This window comes from Nilaparvata lugens, chromosome 1 (assembly GCF_014356525.2).
Source record: "Nilaparvata lugens isolate BPH chromosome 1, ASM1435652v1, whole genome shotgun sequence".
In the NCBI taxonomy this organism is placed as follows: Eukaryota; Metazoa; Arthropoda; class Insecta; order Hemiptera; family Delphacidae; genus Nilaparvata; species Nilaparvata lugens.
Genome location: NC_052504.1, coordinates 80,935,111 through 80,959,020, shown reverse-complemented (window position 1 = coordinate 80,959,020; position 23,910 = coordinate 80,935,111). Strand labels below are relative to the sequence as shown.

General features: G+C 36.6%; 1 protein-coding gene across 1 annotated transcript; it reads left to right on the top strand.

Annotated features, from left to right (window-relative positions):
- The first annotated feature begins 6,783 nt into the window (after nucleotides 1-6,783).
- Nucleotides 6,784-23,329, top strand: LOC111055618 (cleavage stimulation factor subunit 1). The gene is made up of 9 exons (XM_039444747.1): nucleotides 6,784-7,152; nucleotides 10,152-10,357; nucleotides 11,497-11,651; nucleotides 12,404-12,640; nucleotides 14,984-15,144; nucleotides 17,247-17,397; nucleotides 18,224-18,317; nucleotides 21,302-21,433; nucleotides 22,423-23,329. Exons 1-9 carry the CDS (start codon nucleotides 7,079-7,081, stop codon nucleotides 22,530-22,532), a joined length of 1,320 nt encoding a protein of 439 aa, XP_039300681.1. The 5' UTR covers nucleotides 6,784-7,078; the 3' UTR covers nucleotides 22,533-23,329.
- The last annotated feature ends 581 nt before the right edge of the window (nucleotides 23,330-23,910 follow it).

Sequence of the window (23,910 nt, the reverse complement as noted above, 5' to 3'; positions counted from 1 at the left end):
GACACGGCCAACTGTATATTCATACTAAAAGTCGTTGAAGCCAACATTATCTACTGCCAAATTCGCCCACGTTGACGTCACAACAGTCTCTTGTGTTAAACGGTCTACACACGTACGTTTGCCTCGGGTGAGCATACGTGTATGGGCTTGCATTCGCAAGTCTGGACACTGTTCGCTGAGGCATGTGGGCGAACCGGAACCCTGTCGGTATTTTGGCATGCTCAAAGGCGCCTCGGGCGAGCATTGAATGTATGTGTGGACGCGATTTAGCCATACGGGTGAGGCAAAACGTAAACATTGAAGGCGTCATAACCTAATTCCAATGAATTAGGTTAATGAAAATGGATTAGGTTAATTCCAATGAATTAGGTTAATGAAAATGAATGACAAATCAAATTGTGATCCAATAACAAATTGTAAATTGTAGGATTTTTGTAATTTTGTAGGATATGTGGATTGTCAAATATTTAAATAGAAACAGGCATGGAGTATATAATTTGTATCATGATTAACAAATAAAGAACTGCATAATTTAAGTGAAAATAGCTTCTCTACAGGATTCCTACAAAAAAGTATAGCTCACATAATTATTATCTTACTGTGCCTATCAAATCATCTTGTGTTTGTGGTACCTATGTTATCAATCAGAGTTTGTAATTAAAATTGTAATCTCCAATATGATATTATAATTATGTTTTAGATAGCTAGGCTATCCATAGAGAGATTTATTCAAACCTTGAACTAGTATTCCAAAGGTAAATCTTGAATCTAATCTTTTGGAGAATCTTGTTTTTTCATGTGTATGAGCAGAGTTAGTTTAAAATGGGCAGCAATTCAGTATTTGATTCAATTTGTGGCTAATTTCGTTAAAGGAGACTGTCAATTTTGTAGGACAGTGTTAAGTACTTTGATTAGGTCATCAAAACTTCTGGAATTATTGTAGAAATTTCCTTTCTTGAGATTCAGAATAGATATTGGAAACCAACAAATGAATCGCCTAATGCCAAGAATCTCAAAGTTATGGCCAATCGTTCTTGTAAAGTTATTGCTTCCCTCATGATGGTATCATTTGTTTGGATAACTAGTTGAATTATATTCAGTATTTTAAAAAATAATGTTTTGACATCCTAATAAAGTTTGAATTGACAATCTCATATCTTATGTCATGTAGCAATAATTTATTTCCTTACTTCAACCTACAATCGTTCAACCCACCAATATCGTTTGTTAAGTTTTATTTTCGATTTTATTATACAAGTCATTGAAATAAATGAAACAGCTGCATTTTGCAATAATTATCTTCAATGATGGAATGACGCCATTGTTGTCATGATGTGGTAAATACATCTACCATATTGTCTTCGTGTCGTCTGCAAATCAGATAGCTTTTTGAATGCCGAGGCATACGTGGAACGCGTCCACAAGGACGTACAGTGAATGTAGAGGCATGTGTGCGTACGATTGTTCGCGCGAATCTGTACGGACGTGTGTACAAGGCTTAAGTGTTTGTGGTGTTTAACTTACATTGTAACTTACATCAGTTTTTAGGTCGGTCAGATGGTATACACCCGGAATAAGACATACAATATAGAAATAAAATAGAAATCGAAACTGTGCAATGCATTTTCCCATAAGAGCCAATGTGTTACAAAATGACGAATCCCACAGCAATGCGGGTTGCCTATCTTTACCAGCTGCCTCACTTTCTTTGTGCTGCTAGTCCATTCCAGTTAGTATAGAGTTTAGTCACAGAGGAAAGAAGAACTACAACTGGTATGCTTATTCCGTGGCTCAGTCTCAGTGCATGAGAGAAATGAGACATGTCATAAGTATGAGCTGCGATATCTCAAATGTGCGAGTATTCAAACTTTACAATATTTGTCTTTATTTTTTCATTCAACAACACATTTCAAATAATATAATCATAGATAGTGGCATTCAAAAGCCAGAACCTCACCCTCCGTAACCTTTCCTTTTACCTTTGAATTCCACCAATTGGACAATACCTTTCAGGTTATGTTCATTTACTAGACAGATTAAAATCTCGCACATCTGAGGCTTTGTTTTGTTTGATACATTTTTTCCAATTTCAAGCGACTACCTTCCTGGCTTCCTGCCTGTGCTGTTTGACGATCTCTGCAAAAGTTTTCTAACAATTTTATATTTTTTCTATAAATTCTGTTTTACTTTCAAATTGCGATTAATTCAAACTTGAAAAATTTCTGCTACAATTGTCATTGGAGTGAATTCTGTGCAGCATAAAAGAACAAAACGTTCAAGTCTCAGCATACGTTTAAATCTTTATTTATAAAAAAATAAAGTATATACATTATAAAAATGAAGGAAACGGAAAATCCCCAGGACATCAATGTCTTGAAACAAAAGGAATTGTTGTATAGATTGATGATAAGGTAAGTTAATAGATTTTGTTGATGTTACTTTTAAGGTTAGGTTTCTTTTAAAGGAGCATTTTTTTCAACTGCATTAACTTAATATGATTTTATATCAAATTTGACTTAGGGGATTTCCTATCTCTTCTATTAAAAAAATTAATGCGTTGATACCTTCAATAATTCCTAACATCTGTGATTGCCTCCAGACTGCACTTAGGACCGCCCACGAATTAGCTTATTAATTACTATAAATCTAAAAACCATGGGTGCATTATTTTTAGGATAGTGTGTCATGAATATGTAGAAATGTAGTATACCCATGCTAGCTTTTTGATCAAGATCAAAAACTACAGATGGTAAATACATACCTATATAATATTTGGACGGGTTTTATTAAGTTTAGATTTCATTGTCCATATTATGTAGCCTAGTAATTACTCATGACGGAGGAAAAAACTGGTACAACATTCAACTTGGCACATTTCAATGACTAACTTCATAACAGCCTAATTCTAATTTATATTATATGAGTTAATTCCAAAGCAATGACTACCTTATTTGAGATTGTTCCTTTTTTAACTATGAGCATCCAAAGTTGAAATCTTTGGGGTCATGGGGCGAGTAGCAAATAGAGTTTCAGAACTCGTAGCAAATAGATTCATTTAATTTTGAAGATTGTAATCGTGGTGGAAATGAGAGAAAGTGGTCGTTCCGGTTTTTTGAAATAATAAAAACAAAATTATTTTTTAGAATTATGGGTCTCAAAAATAAAAAAAAAGTACAATTAACTATTATCTTACTTTACCTTGAAAATTGTCCCTTGGCCTGATCCTCAAGGTCCGGTTAAACCACTTCCGACTTAAAATAAAAAAATATATAACTAGTAATTCTGTGAACAGTAGACCTCGCGCTGTTATAAACCGCAGCCTCCTCTTTTACTGTTCATCATAGTAGATCCTGTCTGTATGTCGTGTCGGCGTGATATCGGTGTGAAAACGGCTAATGGCTGTTGGGGTTGGTGTATCAAAATGCTAACATCGAAAGCTATCTCCTTCAAGACATACTGTCAACAGGACAGCCCAAGTTCAAAGCAGAGAAAGTTCCAGAGACAATACTATGTTATTTAGTTACTAATTGCATGCGTTATTGCACGCAATCAATAGTTCATTTATTTATTCACAATGGAGACAACGGGTTTCCCCAAATATGTCTCCTTAATAATAAAAATTGTACAGATACAAATGAAAGAAGAAAATAATGATAAAATTAATATGAACTTATGCAATAATAATAATACAAACAACAAAAATACCACCTAATTCAAAAATGAAAAATACAAAGATTTCAAATAGGCCTACTTATGAAAAAAGTAAAAATTAAACAAATTGAGAATCAAAATTCCAAATCTTATAAAAAAATTAAAGAATATAGGCTAATAACAAATAATGAACAAAAATTCTATCAATAGTATAAATAACATTTATAACTGAACGAAGTCCCAAACCATATTATCGAGGGTTTAGAGTCATAGTAGCGTATCTACAAAATTCCGTTTTTTAGCTTATCTGACCTATCTAAATAACTTTTCGTGGTCTATTTAGTGACACACACGCTTATCTCATTGCATTAGCCATTAGAAAGATAAGTGGATAACGTATCTACAATCGAGTGATGAAATAAATGACACAAAAGCATATGTTCTGTTACGCTTCTTTGACTTGAACAAAACTGAATGACACAAAAGCTTATCTTCAGTTACGCTGTAGTTAGTGACCTACATAATAGCTTATGTGTCAACTTACGCTAGTGTGACAGTAACTTTGTGCGCGAAAAAGCTCACAAAATCAATGCTAACATAACTTTCATAGCCCATAAGTCTTGATTTTAACATAACTTCTATAGCCCATAAGTCTTGATTTAACAAGATAATCAGACTAGCTTCTGTATTTCTTCCTGTTTGTGTTTTATTCTGATCAATGATCACGAAAAACAGAGGAGTTTTTTTTGTGTGAGTTGGCAAAGAAATGCTTGAAGGAAGCTGATGATTGTAAGTTGGAAGAAAGTTTATTTATTTATTTATTCATTCAACTTCCAACGGTACAACACGAATTTCACATGAAAATAACATAGAAGAAGAAATACAAGCAAAGAATATATAGATAAATAATAATATACAACAATAAAAAACATCTATGTGGATAGTTTGAAAGACAAAAATTAGAATACAGAATGAATCATAGTTAACATACAATATTACATATAAGTGAAAAGGCCCATGGAAGTTTACCACAAGGGGCATAAACAAGGAAGGGAACACCAAAATCACACCATGCAGGTATCTCTTCATAGTTCTCCTGAGAAAGCCCAAGGACACCCCAAAGAAATCAACATCAGCTGCAGCAGCCTCACAACCAGAGCGAAGTATTCTAGAAAGCCCACTATTATAGGCATAGGCTGTTAGGTGAGAGCATCTGCGGAAAATGGAACCTTGAGCACATTCCTCTTGGAACACAGATGTTAATACTAGCCAGAAGTTCAGGGCAGTCCAGATATCCATTGACAGTCTTGAAAAGAAGGACCAGGTCATAGTGTTCCCACCTCAGAACCAAAGGGAGGAGATGGACTGTCCCTTAATCTCCTCCACAGGAGCTTCAAAGTACTTGAAACCCATCCTGCAGCTCAGCATCCTCACGAAACGTCTCTCCACACTTTGCAGCAGGTTAATCTGGTACAGATGGAATGGTGCCCAGATAATAGAGCCATATTCCAACACTGGAAGAACAAGAGCCCTAAACAAAACCAAGACACTCTCGGGAGAACTGAAATCCCTGGTGAACCAAAATATAGAGCCAAGGAGAGATCTAGCCTCTCCAGTGATCACACTTATGTGATCCAGTGGGCTAAGAGACTAAGTCATAGTCACTCCTAGGTCCTTGAAACTGCATACTCTTTTCAAAGGAATGCCTCTCAAGGAGTATTGAGAATCAAGTATACTTGTTCAATGCTTGAAATACATTACAACACACTTGGTTACATTCAGAGCCATACCATTATCAAGGCATCACAAATCAAGGTTGTTGAGAGAATTCTGCAGAGATTCATGTCCTAAGTCTTGCAATACCCTGTCGAATAACTTGACATCATCAGCATACATTAGAAACATGGATGATATGAAGCTTTTAATGTCGTTCATAAATAAATTGAAGAGGAGGGGCCCAAATGGGATCCCTAAGGGACTCCAGAGGGAGCCAGGAAAGGAGATGACATATGACCCTCAGAGTTCTGAACATCAGAGTTCTGTCCCTCAGATGGCTGTTCAACCACTTGCTGTACAACCACACATGCACCTCATAACTCTCCAGTTTGGCAACCAGGAGAGAGTGGTTAACTCTGTCGAAGGCCTTTGAGAGGTCTAAATAAAGACAATCGACCTGGCAGGCATCCTCAAAGGCACTCATCACATACTCCTGGAACAGGAGGTGGACACAACCCTGCTATGTAAAACAAATAGGTACCTGATTTTCACGAGTGTGATTTAGCTTCCATATTTTTGGAGTTTCAGAATATGAATTACCCAGTTGCAAATTTTGATGATAATCATTAGATCTGAGGAGCATTTCAGTAATTTCTGTAGGTATATGAGCTTGACCATCAAGAGGTTCACACTCATGAGAAAGGTTCATGTCTCTTGTGGTTCCATTGAATTAGGAAGATTGATTGTAGCCAAGAAAACTGCTCATAGAAAGTATAAGGCAATTGGTAGTATTCAGCTCTATGAAGTTTTTTGCAATTTGAGGGATCAATGTCGTGTTTTGACAAGAAGGTGTTATACAATAACTATTTACTTGAATTAGAGGAATTTGTTTAGACAAGTTCTAAATCTTTCTGGACTTATGTGGATGGTTTGAGAAAAGGCTCAGCCAGACCTACTTTATGAGACTGGACACAAGAAGTGCTGCAACTCCTGTTGATAAGTAGTGTGAACTCTTTGCTGATTATTTTTTATCTATTTTTGTGCAGGACACGGTTAATGTCCCGACATTTGATTTTCGTTGAAACCAGTTAGTTCCATCCTGCTGCATTACTCCAATCAATATTCAACGCAGATTGGAAGCTCTGAATGTTGGCAGAGGAACTGGGCCTGATGAAATATCCCTTCCTGTAATTAGGTTTTTCTATTCTGGCCATTCACCTAGCCATACTGGCTCTGCCTTGCTGAAGCTTGGTGTCTTCCCCAGAGATTTCAAAAACAGTTTCTTGGTACCTATATACAAATCTGGAGATCGAGGTGATGTAAGAAACTATAGACCTATTACAATACAGTCTGTAACCTTTCCTTTACCTTTGAATTCCACCAATTGGACAATACCTTTCAGGTTATGTTCATTCACTAGACAGATTAAAATCTCGCACATCTGAGGCTTTGTTTTGTTTGATACATTTTTTCAAGCGATTACCTTCCTGCCTGTGCTGTTTGACGATCTCTGCAAAAGTTTTCTAACAATTTTATATTTTTTCTATAAATTCTGTTTTACTTTCAAATTGCGATTAATTCAAACTTGAAAAATTTCTGTTACAATTGTCATTGGAGTGAATTCTGTGCAGCATAAAAGAACAAAACGTTCAAGTCTCAGCATACGTTTAAATCTTTATTTATAAAAAAATAAAGTATATACATTATAAAAATGAAGGAAACGGAAAATCCCCAGGACATCAATGTCTTGAAACAAAAGGAATTGTTGTATAGATTGATGATAAGGTAAGTTAATAGATTTTGTTGATGTTACTTTTAAGGTTAGGTTTCTTTTAAAGGAGCATTTTTTCAACTGCATTAACTTAATATGATTTTATATCAAATTTGACTTAGGGGATTTCCTATCTCTTCCATTAAAAAAATTAATGCGTTGATACCTTCAATAATTCCTAACATCTGTGATTGCCTCCAGACTGCACTTACGACCGCCCACGAATTAGCTTATTAATTACTATAAATCTAAAAACCATGGGTGCATTATTTTTAGGATAGTGTGTCATGAATATGTAGAAATGTAGTATACCCATGCTAGCTTTTTGATCAAGATCAAAAACTACAGATGGTAAATACATACCTATATAATATTTGGACGGGTTTTATTAAGTTTAGATTTCATTGTCCATATTATGTAGCCTAGTAATTACTCATGACGGAGGAAAAAACTGGTACAACATTCAACTTGGCACATTTCAATGACTAACTTCATAACAGCCTAATTCTAATTTATATTATATGAGTTAATTCCAAAGCAATGACTACCTTATTTGAGATTGTTCCTTTTTTAACTATGAGCATCCAAAGTTGAAATCTTTGGGGTCATGGGGCGAGTAGCAAATAGAGTTTCAGAACTCGTAGCAAATAGATTCATTTAATTTTGAAGATTGTAATCGTGGTGGAAATGAGAGAAAGTGGTCGTTCCGGTTTTTTGAAATAATAAAACAAAATTATTATTTAGAATTATGGGTCTCAAAAATAAAAAAAATGTACAATTAACTATTATCTTACTTTACCTTGAAAATTGTCCCTTGGCCTGATCCTCAAGGTCCGGTTAAACCACTTCCGACTTTAAATAAAAAAATATATAACTAGTAATTCTGTGAACAGTAGACCTCGCGCTGTTATAAACCGCAGCCTCCTCTTTTACTGTTCATCATAGTAGATCCTGTCTGTATGTCGTGTCGGCGTGATATCGGTGTGAAAACGGCTAATGGCTGTTGGGGTTGGTGTATCAAAAATGCTAACATCGAAAGCTAATCTCCTTCAAGACATACTGTCAACAGGACAGCCCAAGTTCAAAGCAGAGAAAGTTCCAGAGACAATACTATGTTATTTTAGTTACTAATTGCATGCGTTATTGCACGCAATCAATAGTTCATTTATTTATTTATTCACAATGGAGACAACGGGTTTCCCCAAATATGTCTCCTTAATAATAAAAATTGTACAGATACAAATGAAAGAAGAAAATAATGATAAAAATAATATGAACTTATGCAATAATAAATAATACAAACAACAAAAATACCACCTAATTCAAAAATGAAAAATACAAAGATTTCAAATAGGCCTACTTATGAAAAAAGTAAAAATAAAACAAATTGAGAATCAAAATTCCAAATCTTATAAAAAAATTAAAGAATATAATAACAAATAATGAACAAAAATTCTATCAATAGTATAAATAACATTTATAACTGAACGAAGTCCCAAACCATATTATGCACATCCACACTGATACAACAACTATTCATTTGATCAGATCATGCTTAAACAAGATTTAATTATCATATAACGCTTTCCGGAAATTTAGCGCGAGAAAACCAGAAGACATCTAGGCGCCCAGACAAGCTTTTATAAGTTCTTTGCATCCTATTTAATAGTGCATAAAAATTGCATTCAATGAGGCATGCAATTTATAGTCTACACAGCTGCTGATTTTTTACCAAGTTACATTGAGATATTGAATTGCATGCGTCATGGCATGCGTTTTTTAATCCACTTGACAGCTGATTTATGATGAATAATTCTATAGTCTGATTTTTACTCTAATATTGGCGTATGAAGGAGGCTCCTTTCTCCTTTTATATTATCCTTGAAATGCAAAATTTCCAAAAACCTTGTATATACATCGACGCGCAATTTAAAAAGGAACATACTTGTCAAATTTCATAAAAATCTATTACCGCGTTTTGCCGTAAATGTGCAACATAAAAACATATAAACATTTAAAAATTAAGAGAAATGCCAAACCGTCGACTTGAATCTTAGACCTCACTTCGCTCGGTCAAAAAAAAACTTCTGCCAGCTGATGAATCGAAACACCAGCTTTCCCTACAAGATTCAAATCCCGAAAACACAATTATGCAGGTTTAAACTGCCATGGCTTACTTTAGATTCTATCTAAAGTAGGCTGTGAAACTGCCCGAACTGTGACAGCCTATAATTGAATTCTCAAGACAGAATCCTTCAGGTAACCAATGCCTTAACTCAACAACTAACTTCACAAACGGTTCAAAGAATACAGGCCTCGAAAGAAAAAATCAAAATCTATTTATGTGAAAAAATGCAGCCTTGATTCACAGACCAAAAGTCGACTCACTCTTGTTTGTATAGCATGGAGCTAAAAACCATAATATTGCCTTCACGAAACGTGATAAAACACACGTTTCATCTTTGTACATTGGAGATCTTCTCGCTTTATCAATTACATTTACCGCGACCAGATTTCCAATTCACAAAATAATATTTCAAAAATTGAATGGGTTTTGATGTCATGTATGACAAGATTCTTCATAATATTGTTTTTCTAATTACTTGGGCTGAGAGACGCACATCTTTAAGACCTTGGTTAGGCGTTTCGAGGCGCACGTCCAGAGTCGTGTGGTTAAAGCCGCCACCGCTTGGGCACATGACCCATAAATTTTTAGGTTTTAGAAATTTATTCAGTTATTCATTAGCTATGAATCGTAAAAGCAATATAGTAGCCAATACTTCTAATTCGTCTTCCACCATAACGGTCATACAACATAAAAATCCATTGAGTTATCGAATCTAATGAATTTATAGGTAATGTGCTCTAGCCGTGGTAGCTCTAACCTTGTGTTTCTAGACGCCGCTAATGAATTGCAACTTAAGATGTAAGGTGGCTACTGTGAATTGGTATTGCCGACTCCAATGTGAATTGCTGGTGAACCGACTGCTGTAGTGTTGTGGATGGTTTGCAGTCAGCTGGAATACGACGGGCAGACGGCGTTGGCAGGACAGCTGGCGGCGGCAGTGCAGGCGGCGGCCGACCCGCCGTGTCCACCGTCCGACCGTCTGCTGCATCTCTGCATGATCGGCCTGCAACACGAGCCCGACCGTCGCAGTCACGGCCACTCCCTCGGTCTACTCAACCCCGTACAGGAAATACTCATCGGCCCTGGTCTTGGTGAGTATCACCATAGAGAAAAAATAGCGTAAGTAAATATTCCATGGTAAGGGCGTTTATGTCGCAACTTTTACTGTTAAATCAAGCCGATTATTGTCGATTACTGTTGATTATTGTCGACTTTTACTGTTTTGACCGGGTGAGAGTGTATGAACGGCACAATATGAGAGACTACCAGCGTCACACAGCTTCACGGGAAAAAAGTGCGTGGACTATCGGCTTGAGATAACAGTAAAAGTTGCGACATAAACTCCCTATACCATGGAATATCTACTTATGCTATTGTTTCTCTATGGTATCACTAACCATGTTTGAGAGTCACTTGAGTTAAGGAATCACTGTTTGGGAGAATGCACAAAGGATGCTAGGGGAGGAATGTACAGTCGATTTTGTGATCATAGAAGCAATCATAATATGCACGTTAGTTCATATACATTGGTGCTTGCAGTATACAATGTATATGTACATTATCATTGACCATAAAATTAGGGAGAATGTCAATGTCATAATTTTTCAAACTACTCTTAAAATATCAAACTTCTAAATAATATAATTTCGTAAATTCACTGCAAATTAGTTCACTGCAAATTATTCACTGCAAATGAAAGAGAAGATTCTGATCCACAATATTCAAGATCAAGTACAATTTCTTATTACTAGTTTCTAAGATGTACAGAACATTTTTAATTGACTTTTTTGTTATAATTTACTCAAGAATGAAATTTCCATTTTTTCTTCGAATCTGACTTAATATGATGCATGATTTTTGAACATTTTCTCGAACTAAGAAGAATAAGGTATGGTAAGGAAGAATCCGATCTTTATTTCATATGTTGTGAATGTTTAAAGTTTGAGAGTGGAAGAGAATAAAGAGTAAGAGTTTTTGATTTGAAAATTGAGTTATATTAAGGCAAATGAGGAATATGAAGAATTTGAATATGAAGTACATTACATTCAAGTATTAGTAGAGGATTTTACAATAAATAAGTGATATAAAATATAAGACAACAACCCAGTGTTTTCATTAGTAGAGGACTTGGTATAATACAGGAGATATAATATAATTATAGAACATTCAAGTATAGGACTTGATGAATTCTTGTTAGTAGTAAGCTGATGAATATATTTGTAATGGTCAGATTTGGAGTTCGAGACGGACATAGATTGCTCGGCGCCAGAGCCGGCGCAGTACGAGACGGCGTATGTGACGTCACACAAGGGTAACTGCCGGGCGGGCGCCTTCAGCATGGATGGGCAGCTGGTGGCCACGGGCAGTGTCGACGCTTCCATCAAGGTCAGTCCAGTTGGAAATCTAACGTATGTAACTGCCTCTATTCTTCCACACATGCGATTGCAGAATCGGAGCCGTGTAAATGTTCCTATTCTACAACTTGCGGTAGTAGAATGAGAGCGGTGTAAATGCCTCCAGTACATGAAAAAGTTTAATTATAATTATTAATGAAACACTTCATCTCCAAAAACATATTTACACTAAATAATGGATAGTATTATTATGTAAACAGTATTTAATTGTCGATGAATAATATTCTCATGCAAGGAAAATTTCTCTCTACATAAGGAGGAGCTGTTGCAGACCTGAAAAACCAGGTACAAGTACAGGAAACAAGGTCTGGTACAAGAAATACATGTACAAAGATGAATAATGGCGGTCAGACAAACTTCAGCTCTCCTCACCAAATACTAAGCTACACAAGATCTCATAGAAATTAGAAATATACAACTTACATATAGGTATTTGTTTTATATTTTATATATTTAGACATTTATTAATACAGTATCATTCTCAACTAATTATAAAAATTATTGGGAAAGAAGCAACAGTCTTAAAGCCCAAAACTGTTCCTTTCCCGAATTTTGATAGTAATAGTCCAAAAATAGGTTACGTTTATCACTTCATAAGTTCTGTCCTTTTGAGTCCAAAGCATATATATACAAAGTGGGAATTTTCATGTGTTGTGTATTTGTCATACGCTAAATAATAAATAGTAGAGTAAGAGTTTGATACATTTATGTGGAAATGTTTAGATCTTGGACGTGGACCGTATGCTGGCGAAATCGTGTCCGGACGGCATTGAGACCTCGTCGGCCACAGAGGGCCAGGGCCATCCCGTCATCCGCACCCTCTACGACCACCTCGAGGAGGTCACCTGTCTCGAGTTCCATCCTCGCGAGCCGATCCTCGCCTCCGGATCTCGTGACTTTACCATCAAAATGTTCGACTATGCAAAGGCTTCGGTCAAGAAGGCCTTCAAAACCATTACTGTAAGATGTTCTACCATAAGCTTCTCAGTATTTCAGTTGTTTCCACAGTCCAAATGAATTTCTCTCAGTAGTTCAGTTTTTTCTACAGTCCAAATGAATTTCTCTCAGTATTTCAGTTGTTTCTACAGTACAAATGAATTTCACAGCAATGATATAGGGCCGGTTTCCGAGCTTGGGATTTGGCTAAGTTCTAGACTTTGAACAGCTGGAGTCAGAAAATTGACTTACGGAAACGGGCGTAGTCGCAGTCATTGTCATAGTCGTTTGAATTAAATTTCGAAAAACTAGAAAATTAACACAAAATATAATAAAGAGAAAATAGTGCAAAGTTTCAGCTAATTTAAATTATTTAGGAATGTTTAATTTCGTCAAGGAAAAACGTTTCCAATTATAGAAATGATGAAATAAAAACTGCGATTACTGTCATGAACACTGCGACTATGTCCCGTTTGGAAAGCCATCTTTCTTACTCCAGCTGTTTAAAGTCTAGAACTTAGCTAAATCTCGAGCTCGGAAACCGGCCCTTGAAGTATTCAGCCTAAATATTTTCAAATTAATGACAGCCTTAACCACAAAAGTATCACCGTAAGATATTTTACCATAAAATGCTTAATATTACAGTTTTTTCTACAGTCCTGATACATTTCATAGCCATGATTTAAACTATTCAATCTAAATAATTTCAAATAAAACCTTAACCACAAAAACATCACCGTAAGATATTATACCATAAGCTTCTTAATATTTCAGTAGTTTCCAAAGTCCAAATGAATTTCACAGCTACGACTTCAACTATTAAACCCAAATAATTCCAAATAAATAACAACCTAAACATAAACTTAACCACAAAAACATCACCGTAAGATATTTTATTATAAGCTTCTTAATATTTCATTTGTTTCTACAGTCTAAATTAATTTCTCAGCCATGACTTAACTATTCAATTTGAACAGTTCCAAATAAATACTCTTCAATGTTTGATTCCATTACGAACTGCTTGTTAAATAATCACTTTGAACAATTAATTACGACATAGCAGTCAGGTATTTATATAAATAAAAGCTATTAGCTTCTACTTACATTAGTGTAGCGCTTTCGGACACTAGTTCCTTCATCAACACTGGCTGTCACTTCCGTTGTTGAATACATATGGTTATTAAGCAGCGTAGGTTGTGGGAGTGGCGGGAATTTTTGAACTGTTGGCGGCGGAGGTGGCGGGAATGGCGGGGTGGCGGGAACAAAATCAAAAACCTACTAACCACAAGAGAACAGAAACAAAACTTATATGGAAACCCAGGGGTATACAAACTCAACTGTTCAAATTGCCAAAAATACTACCTTGGGCACAGCGGCCGTTCATTTGAAAAAAGATTCAAAGAACACATCAACAACCCCGAATCAGCATTTGCTACCCACTTGATAGGAAACAATCACACCTACACAAACATAACCACAAATTTAAAAATTCTACACATCAGAAACAAAGGGCCTGAACTAAACACCTTGGAACAATTTGAAATATATAAACATACCAAAAGAGACCCCCACAACATCCTTAATGAGTAAACCAACTTCAAATCACACAGCCTCTTCAACCTCCTACTCCAATAATCCACAAATTCAAACATTCCCGCCACCCCCGCCGCCAACAGTTCAAAAATTCCCGCCACTCCCACAACCCACGCTGCTTAATAACCATATGTATTCAACAACGGAAGTGACAGCCAGTGTTGATGAAGGAACTAGTGTCCGAAAGCGCTACACTAATGTAAGTAGAAGCTAATAGCTTTTATTTATATAAATACCTGACTGCTATGTCGTAATTAATTGTTCAAAGTGTCCAAATAAATAATATCCTGAACACAAACATACATGACCACGAATTAAAATAATTACCGCTCACTGATTACCTCAATTTAGATCGTGGTCTGCATTACTCAGTACTTCACTTATGCGGAATACCTTAGGCCATGCATTGATCATATATGGACAAATATTCTATAGAAGACCTTCGACTTTATATTTTATTACCAAACGATCTTTTGACTGCAACTATAATCATAGAATATCCATGCTCAAATCTATATGGTAGTACATATTTTTTTTTTTTAATTTTATAGGTTAGTACTCATGACATATTCATATAATAATATATAAGTATATATATGTAAATCTACCCCCTTAGCACAGTGGGTTGGAGTGGGGACTATTAAACTGATATGTTTATCTTCATACTACCCTAAACAGAACTGCGAGGTCAAAACTTTCACTTCGATACCCGTTTTTTGAACATTGATTGCCTGGACTATAGTGAACATTTGCTAAGTGAGAGTGTTGTTGTAGGATGCTGACCACATCAGGTGCATGTCGTTCCACCCGAGCGGTGACTTCCTGGTGGTGGGCACCCAACATCCGGTCATCCGACTCTACGATGCCAACACGGCACAGTGCTTCGTCTGCAGTGTGCCCAAGCATCAACACACGGCTCCCATCACCTCTGTCAAGTCAGTACTTACATCCATCCATTCTTATTCCAGTGTTCACATTTCTTCAAAAATTGCAATAGTCTTGTAAAGTGTTAAGTTCATATAGTTATCATATATAGTTATTATTAGTTATAGTTATCATATAATTCATATATATATATATCAATTAGTTCTTATGTGTATGTTCACACATAATTAGAAATTACAATAGTCTTGTAAAGTGTTGATTTCAAATCCATTGGTTCTTATGCTTATGGTCAAACATTAATAGAAATTGCAATTCTTGTGAAGTGGTAATTTCATATCCATTGTTCCTCATGTGAGGACATTCACATTCGACAGAACATTCCATTCACACATCGACAGAAAGCTCACAGAAAACATAAACTGGAGAGGAAATATTTGAATTTTGAATAAAGAAATGCATGTTAAGAACCTCGAAAAGATACAAATTAAGGGCTAAAGTATTGTACAAGGTGCGCCAGAGAAACTTACTTATTTGAAAAAATTCCTGCGCGGTGAATTGGTCGTTAAAAGGGGCAGGAGGGGGCGCATCTGGAGGGGAAGTTGCCAATTTTATTCTCCTTCAAGTGAGTGGACTATAGTTTGCTGTGGTCTAGAGAGGAGAGCAGCGTGCCTTCGCTGTTCAGAGCTTCTTTTCTAATGGTAGATCACTTGTTGTTTCTACGCAACGTGCCTTCCACGCTCGATTTGAAATTCCTCCTCACAGACTCGTTCCTGGCCGTAATTCGATTCTGTCGTGGGTTAACTCATTTTGGGAGTGTGGAAGTATCGCTAAACCCAGAAATGGACTTCAAAGAACCATCAGAGCTCCAGAAAATATCGGAAGAGTGAGGCAGTCAGTTGTGCACTCTCCCCGGCGTTCACTCAGCATTCTCACAGGCAAACACGCAGCTGCTATGGCAATTTCTGATTCCACTGTTCGACGAATTTCGATGAAGACCTTCAATATTTCATCCCTATGAATTGGCTGTTGTTCAAGAATTGACTGAATGCGATTTTGTTGCCCTTGAAAATGCATGTGATATGCTGATTGACAACCAGCCTGAAGACGCGGTCATTTTTTTCAGTGACGAGGCTCATTTCCACATGCGTTTCCTCAATGCAATTTTTTATGGGGCTATTTGAAATCCCTGGTTTATGTCGATCGACCACGGACCATAGCACACCTCAAGAACAACATTCGCGACGCCATTGCCAACATACCGATTGATATACTGCAACGAGTGGATACAAATTTCAAAAATCGACTTCATCAGTTTATGCGCAATGGGGGTCGCCATTGATGTGATGTCATTTTTCAAGACTGTATGAAAAAAAAATTGGGAAATTGTATTCTCATATAAAAAAAGATTGAAACAATAATTTAAGTACTTTTGTTTAGACTTTTCAAATAAGTAAGTTTCTCTGGCGCACATTGTTCAATGTCAGTATAATTATCCATTCATTCCTATTCGAGTGTTCACATATCATCGTAAATTACAATATTCTTGTAAAGTGGTGCTTTTATATCCATTGGTTGTCATTTGAGTGTTCACACATCGACAGGAAGCTCGGCAGAGAAGAAACTGGAGCGGGAACATTTGAATATCAAATACATCCAGAAAAACATGTCAAGAACTTCAAAACTTTACAAATTGAGATTCTCATATTAATTTAAACAATTTCATATAACTGATTATTTTAAACAATAATGAACAGTTAATATTACATCAGATATACCGGTATAAGCTTTTCTCTGTAGAAGGCAGTGGCAAGGCAGAGAATCGCCAACGCTGTTCCCGTATCTTTCTCCACTGCCATTAAAACGTGGACCTCACTAAAGTTCTTTTCGTTCGAACCGTTCACAAAGAGTAGTCTTTCAAAAATCATCGTTTTGATATACTTTGAAAAACGATAGAAACAGTTTGTTTTTGTTTCAAATTGTAATTTTCTCTGCCGAACTTTGTTAGAATAAAAAAGTACTGCAGTGAATCACTGTAGTCAAGGAAAAAATGAGAAAATACTGCAAAGAAATAACAAATTACTTTTGTCAAGGAAAAAGTAGAAAATATTTATTGCTTCAGAATGATATTTGTGTTTGTTTGTTGTGATTGAAGGTATTCATCGAATGCGAAGTACTTTGCGTCGGGCAGCCGGGACGGAAGCATCAAGTTGTGGGACGGTGTGTCCAACCGGTGCGTCAACACGTTCGAGAAGGCCCACGACGGCCATGAGGTCTGCTCCGTCCTGTTCACCAGAAACGGAAAGGTATTCAAGCATCACACATCAATTTATCTACCTTGGAGAATGACAATTACGATTTTAACCCTGTTGTTACACAAAATGTTGAGGTAACTCCAGCGTTACAAGTAGTAACTGGTTGCTACTTGGAAAGTTGCTTAACAATCAGTTCCCATTGAAGATTCATTGAAGCAGCTTTTTCATTTCTATAATATAATTGTCATACAGGAAAACATTCTATCATTTACAATCACATTTTATATACCGTATATTGTTTTTACATAGCAGCAAAAATTAATTTAGTCTATTGAATTTAAAATCTGATTTGATTTGAAGATTATAATCCTTACACTACATTAGGTCGATTCAAATGAGATCTAGACAGAAAATACTCGTACTCGTATTCATTGTATTCGAAATTCAGTGGAAAAATTGACTGGCTTATCTGTACTCATTCTATTGACTTGAATCAGGACAACCCTTCGGTGATTATGTAGCATCTATATTTTTTGTATCGAGCATGAAAGAGACACCTAATGAGATTAGAGATTTCTATTATATTGTTCCTCATGAGATAAGATGAGACACATAGGCACCTGAGAGTGTGTTAAAATTAGCTTATATGGTTATTTGCAAAATTAGTGATCTTATATCTGGTTAGAGACTTGGAGATATGTATTGTGTAATTTATTGTTGATTGGATTTCAGTTGAAAATGTAGAGGCTACAAAACACTGTACTCTTTCTTTTACTCTAATCGATTAATGTAGATGACATTCATTGATTCAGTGCTCATTTTTGAATATATTAAATATATTAATTGTATTAATTGAGTGTTTTGTTTTAATTTCTAGTATCTGCTTTCGTCTGGGAAAGACTCGTCGGTGAAGCTGTGGGAACTGAGCACAAGTCGCCTCCTCATCTCATACACGGGTGCTGGCACTACAGGTAGGCTTCCAATACTTGAAATCAGCTCCATTTACTACAGTGAGATTCACGTTATAAAGTGGAAATCTGATCAACATTGGTTTACTATCCTTGTTTATCATTAGACAAAGCAAATAGCTCTATCAATTTCCAACCCCGCACCTTTGCCAAATTGTTTGTTGGCTATGAAGAAATATCAAGAACCAACAAAATATTCTATCTTTATTATGAAAATTTATTATTAATATTTAGAAAAAAAATTCTCAACGAATGAAATTGAAAACAGTGAATGAAATATATTTGAGATAGAAACCGTAGAATTTATCATTATATCATTATAAGAATAAAAAATTAATTTACATCAGTTACCAGGAGAACTTTAATCACAGCTATCTACTAATGAAGGCGTTGGAAACATAAAATTGGCAACTACCGTATTCCATCCTATCATTTCCACTAACGTTATGACGCTAATTCTACTATTCGGCAGCATCGATTTATGATGTGGAGCTTGTAGGAACAGTATTGTAAAGGGAAAATACTGTTTTCAAAACAAATGTAAGATACTCTATTTTGACATTGAAATCATTGTTTATATTAAAACTGAAAGGGTTGCCAACAACCTGTCTCCCCGACAACTAAGCTCCTCGCAATTTTGATCACAGGCGTCAGTAAATCCCCTGGCAAAATATACCATTGCCGTCAACTAGTCTCCCCGACATCTAATCCCCTACTAGAACGAAGGAGCTCCGTTGTCGGCGACAATCAAGCTTCTCACACGCTCACGACAACCAAGCTCCCCGACAGCTGATCCCCTGCTGGATATGAGGGGTCTGGTTGTCGTGATCGTACCCGACAACCAAGCTCCCCGACCGACAGCTGATCCCCTGCTGGATATGAGGGGTCTGGTTGTCGTGATCGTACCCGACAACCAAGCTCCCCGACAGCTGATCCCCTGCTGGATATGAGGGGTCTGGTTGTCGTGATCGTACCCGACAACCAAGCTCCCCGACAGCTGATCCCCTGCTGGATATGAGGGGTCTGGTTGTCGTGATCGTACCCGACAACCAAGCTCCCCGACAGCTGATCCCCTGCTGGATATGAGGGGTCTGGTTGTCGTGATCGTACCCGACAACCAAGCTCCTCGAACGCTCACAACAACCAAGCTCCACGACAGCTGATCCCCTGCTGGATATGAGGGGTCTGGTTGTCGTGATCGTACCCGACAACTAAGCTCCTCGCACGCTCACGACAACCAAGCTCCCCGACAGCTGATCCCCTGCTGGATATGAGGGGTCTGGTTGTCGTGATCGTACCCGACAACTAAGCTCCTCGAACGCTCACAACAACCAAGCTCCACGACAGCTGATCCCCTGCTGGATATGAGGGGTCTGGTTGTCGTGATCGTACCCGACAACCAAGCTCCCCGACAGCTGATCCCCTGCTGGATATGAGGGGTCTGGTTGTCGTGATCGTACCCGACAACTAAGCTCCTCGAACGCTCACAACAACCAAGCTCCACGACAGCTGATCCCCTGCTGGATATGAGGGGTCTGGTTGTCGTGATCGTACCCGACAACCAAGCTCCCCGACAGCTGATCCCCTGCTGGATATGAGGTGTCTGGTTGTCGTGATCGTACCCGACAACCAAGCTCCCCGACAGCTGATCCCCTGCTGGATATGAGGTGTCTGGTTGTCGTGATCGTACCCGACAACCAAGCTCTCCGACAGCTGATCCCCTGCTGGATATGAGGGGTCTGGTTGTCGTGATCGTACCCGACAACCAAGCTCCCCGACAGCTGATCCCCTGCTGGATATGAGGTGTCTGGTTGTCGTGATCGTACCCGACAACCAAGCTCCTCGAACGCTCACGACAACCAAGCTCCTCGTAAGCTAAGCTCCTCTATCAGGAGCTCAGTTGATGCCGTCAACTAATCCTCTCGAAAGTGGTTTTAAAAGGAGCTCAGCTGACGAGGAGCTTAGTTGGCGCGTTCCCAACTGTGAAATTTAGCAGAGTATTGAGAATCTAGTTACCATTAATCTGGGGAGCGGTTTGACTCAGTTTCGAAATAAAGTTTTATTGAGAACAAATGTAAAATGTAAATTCTAAACTTGTAATTTATAATTTTTTGGAATTTAATATCAATGACGTGTTCATAACGTCGTCACTGGTTTGAGGTGTGGCTTTGCTCTGTACTTGTTAGCCTCTCTCTAAAAAATGGTGGCTGGCTATGGAAAAGTGTTTTGTGCTCTCTGAATATTTTTCTGTTTAATTGAAATTTATAATGTTTTAATTTGAGATTTGAACAGTTTTATGGTGTTCTAAGTTTGTATAATTTGATTTGTGTGTCTACAAGCCTATAGCCATTGTTTTCAACTATATAAATGGATAAGTATTTTTATCTTGTAATGATGCTAGATGTTTAAGTGTGTAAGGTATTGTTTTGTGGATTTGTGTTGTATATTGCCAAAATTCTTATGAAGATTATAAGTTGATTTGCTCTGAAAACTGGATTTCTTATTCATAAGCAATAGATCCATTCATAATTTATCAAGAATCTACCATTTTGGAGCCGATAACTTCCTTCAGGTTAATAGGTGAGAAATGCTATCCAACCTATTTAGGATAAATTGGTAGCACGGCAAGCAAAAAAAACCTACTAATGGAATGCGTTTTCGAAATAAAATCATAAAATTGGACACGGTTCCTAGGACATCTGTTAAATCTAATGGATCATTGAATCTTCACGTTTAATGGTTCATTAGATTTAATAAAACTGTCCTTATAACCGGGCCTTGATATAACAGATGAAATTCAAGGAGCGTTGTAGGCTTGTATTTGTAGAAAAAATAAGGTAACTTTGTGCTATTCATCTAACAAATTTAGATAAGGTTATACATGGTCATATCATTACTTGTTTTTAAACATGGTTTTTCTGTTTTACCCTGTGTGTGTTTGTGTATATCCATAGTTGTTATTAATGCAATGAACTTGGGTTGAACAGGTAAGCAGGAGCACAGAGCGCAGGCGGTGTTCAACCACACAGAGGACTTTGTGATGTTCCCGGATGAGGCGACCACATCGCTCTGTGCCTGGAACTCTAGAAACGCGTCGCGTTGCCAACTATTGTCACTCGGTCAGTACAAGCCAACTACTACTTTCTCCCTTATTTCGCCGCATCTCCCTTTCCTTAGTATATTTTATTTTTTCTTCTCCATAATATAATTACTCTATTCTCTATATATTCATACAATAAGCACATCATCAGAATAATAGGAAGAGGAAAAATAAGGTAACATTTTTCTTTATTATTTTGCTCATATTCTTTATTCTTTATTGATTCATACAATAAGTACATCATCAGAATGAAAAGGGAGAGGAGGTTACACGTGGTCATATCATTACTTGTTTATATCTATCTTCAATTCAATGAGTTGTTTCATATAATAGGTTAAAAATTGTCATTTGATTTTGGGTTATTAGATAGGAGATTTAATTGTACTTCTACTCACTGTCTACAACACAAGTTTTCTGATGTTGACAGTGCCAATAAATAAATTTCCCTGTGCAACTTTTAATTCGTTCTATAAATTTTTCAGTTGATTCAATGTTTTTAATATTTAATATTGGCTTTTAGGTGTGATATTCCATTTTAATTTTTATTTAATCGTTACAAATTCGAAATTTCAAGTAAAACTATTTTCAGACAGAAAATTGTGATGTGAAGGGAAAAGAACAAAATGACTTAACCTTATCTCGTACTCATAATGTGAATTTGGGAGAGGAATATTAAATTGTTTGTCTGTTTTCGCTCTTCCAATATCATTTTTAATGATAAGTAATTTTTTACTAATGAATAGATGAATAAAAATGTTGTATATGAACTTTTGACTTTATTCACTACTTTTCAACCAATTAAAATATAGAAATTGAAAAAAATGAATTGTGCACATACGTAAACAAACCTTTGTTTGTTTATTTAACAAACACATACCTGCACACAAACCTTGTTTGTTCAAACGGTTTGTTCAAACCGAATCAAAATCATCAAACTTTGATGCCACACGGGCTTACATCAATTTTGCAAAATTCTTTCAATATATAACTTGTAAATTGTGTTTGCAGGTCATAACGGTCCGGTGCGACTGATAGTGCACTCGCCGCATACGGCTGCTTTCCTCACCTGTTCCGACGACTTCAGAGCACGCTTCTGGTACAAGCGACTTGTACACTGAGCAAACCCCAACCTCAACCACCACATTCAATTACAATTATGTATTCCAAGTGTTATACAATCTCAAAGGTCGCACCTTCAATAAGATCCGCTCAATAATATCTACATGGAAGCCTAATTATAAGAAAAAGCTCCAAGTCTGAAAAGGGGTATTCAATGTGACTAATTCGTGAAGAGTAACAACACAACTCATGCTAGTATACTTGAGGCCGGGTTTCTAGGACACTTGACTTATTAAATCTTATTTGTCAATTGAATCTGTAGTTTTAGAACAGAGATTTAAACCACAGTTCTAAAACTATAGTTTGAATGGAGCAATTACATTTAGAAAAGAATGACTTTTTTATTTGTTGACGTGCTGAAGTTTGGACAGTAAAGTACACTCTACCACTTAACCACAAAGATTTAGTAATTATAGTTCTAAAACTAAATGTTTACTGAACCAATTGGATTTAATAAGTGCCCTAGAAACCGTGGCGAAGACTAATAAATGTAGTGTGATAGGTTGTATTACTTAAAAGACTTTTGTAACGTTTTTATACTTAAAAACATTTCCGTTCTAAAATGAACGTATTCCATTATTAGTAGGCCTTGAAATACAGGAGCTGATGATTTTAAAGCTTGAAATGTAACTTTATTTAACTTATAATATCTCTAAAATGTTTTCATAATCATCATCTTACGTTTCAGTAGACTTTTGTTTTCCAAACTTGTGTGAAAAATCTCATTCAGCTACATGAAATTCTTGTATTTATTTCTATCATATTGTTGTGAATAAATCGTGTTTTTTTATAAATTGTGTGTGTTATTTATCAACGTTTTCTTCGATTCCAAAAATGTTATTGAATACGCAGATGGGATTTATGGCCACATTCTTCCCCTCATTACTATACTCACGCAGAAATCTTAACTTACAGGCAACACAAATAAAACAAGAACAAATGAAATGGAAGATTAAATCATTCAGATCTGTGAATTCTCACTGTCATGAGGAAGATTTTTCAAATGTTAATATTCATATTTTATTCCATTTAGCAACGTTGAGTATTTTCAGGTGTGCTCAAGGAGCTGATACTCAAAAGGGGATTACTGGTCAGTGATCAACTACCCAGGCATAGTGCCGGTTTCACAAAAGCCGGTTAAATTTTAATCGTAATTAATTTCTCGAGAACCAATCAGAGAAGCCTATTTTTCAAAAAAGACTTCTCTGATTGATTCTCGTGAAATTAATCACTATTAAAATTTAACCGGCTTTTATGCAACCGGGTCATAGTTTATTAGTCGTTCCACTTGAGCTGCGTGATGCTGAAAAAGGGATCACATAGTCATTAGATGTTGTAATGCTTTCCGTCTCTAGTTATCCCCGCTCTGTAGAAGCT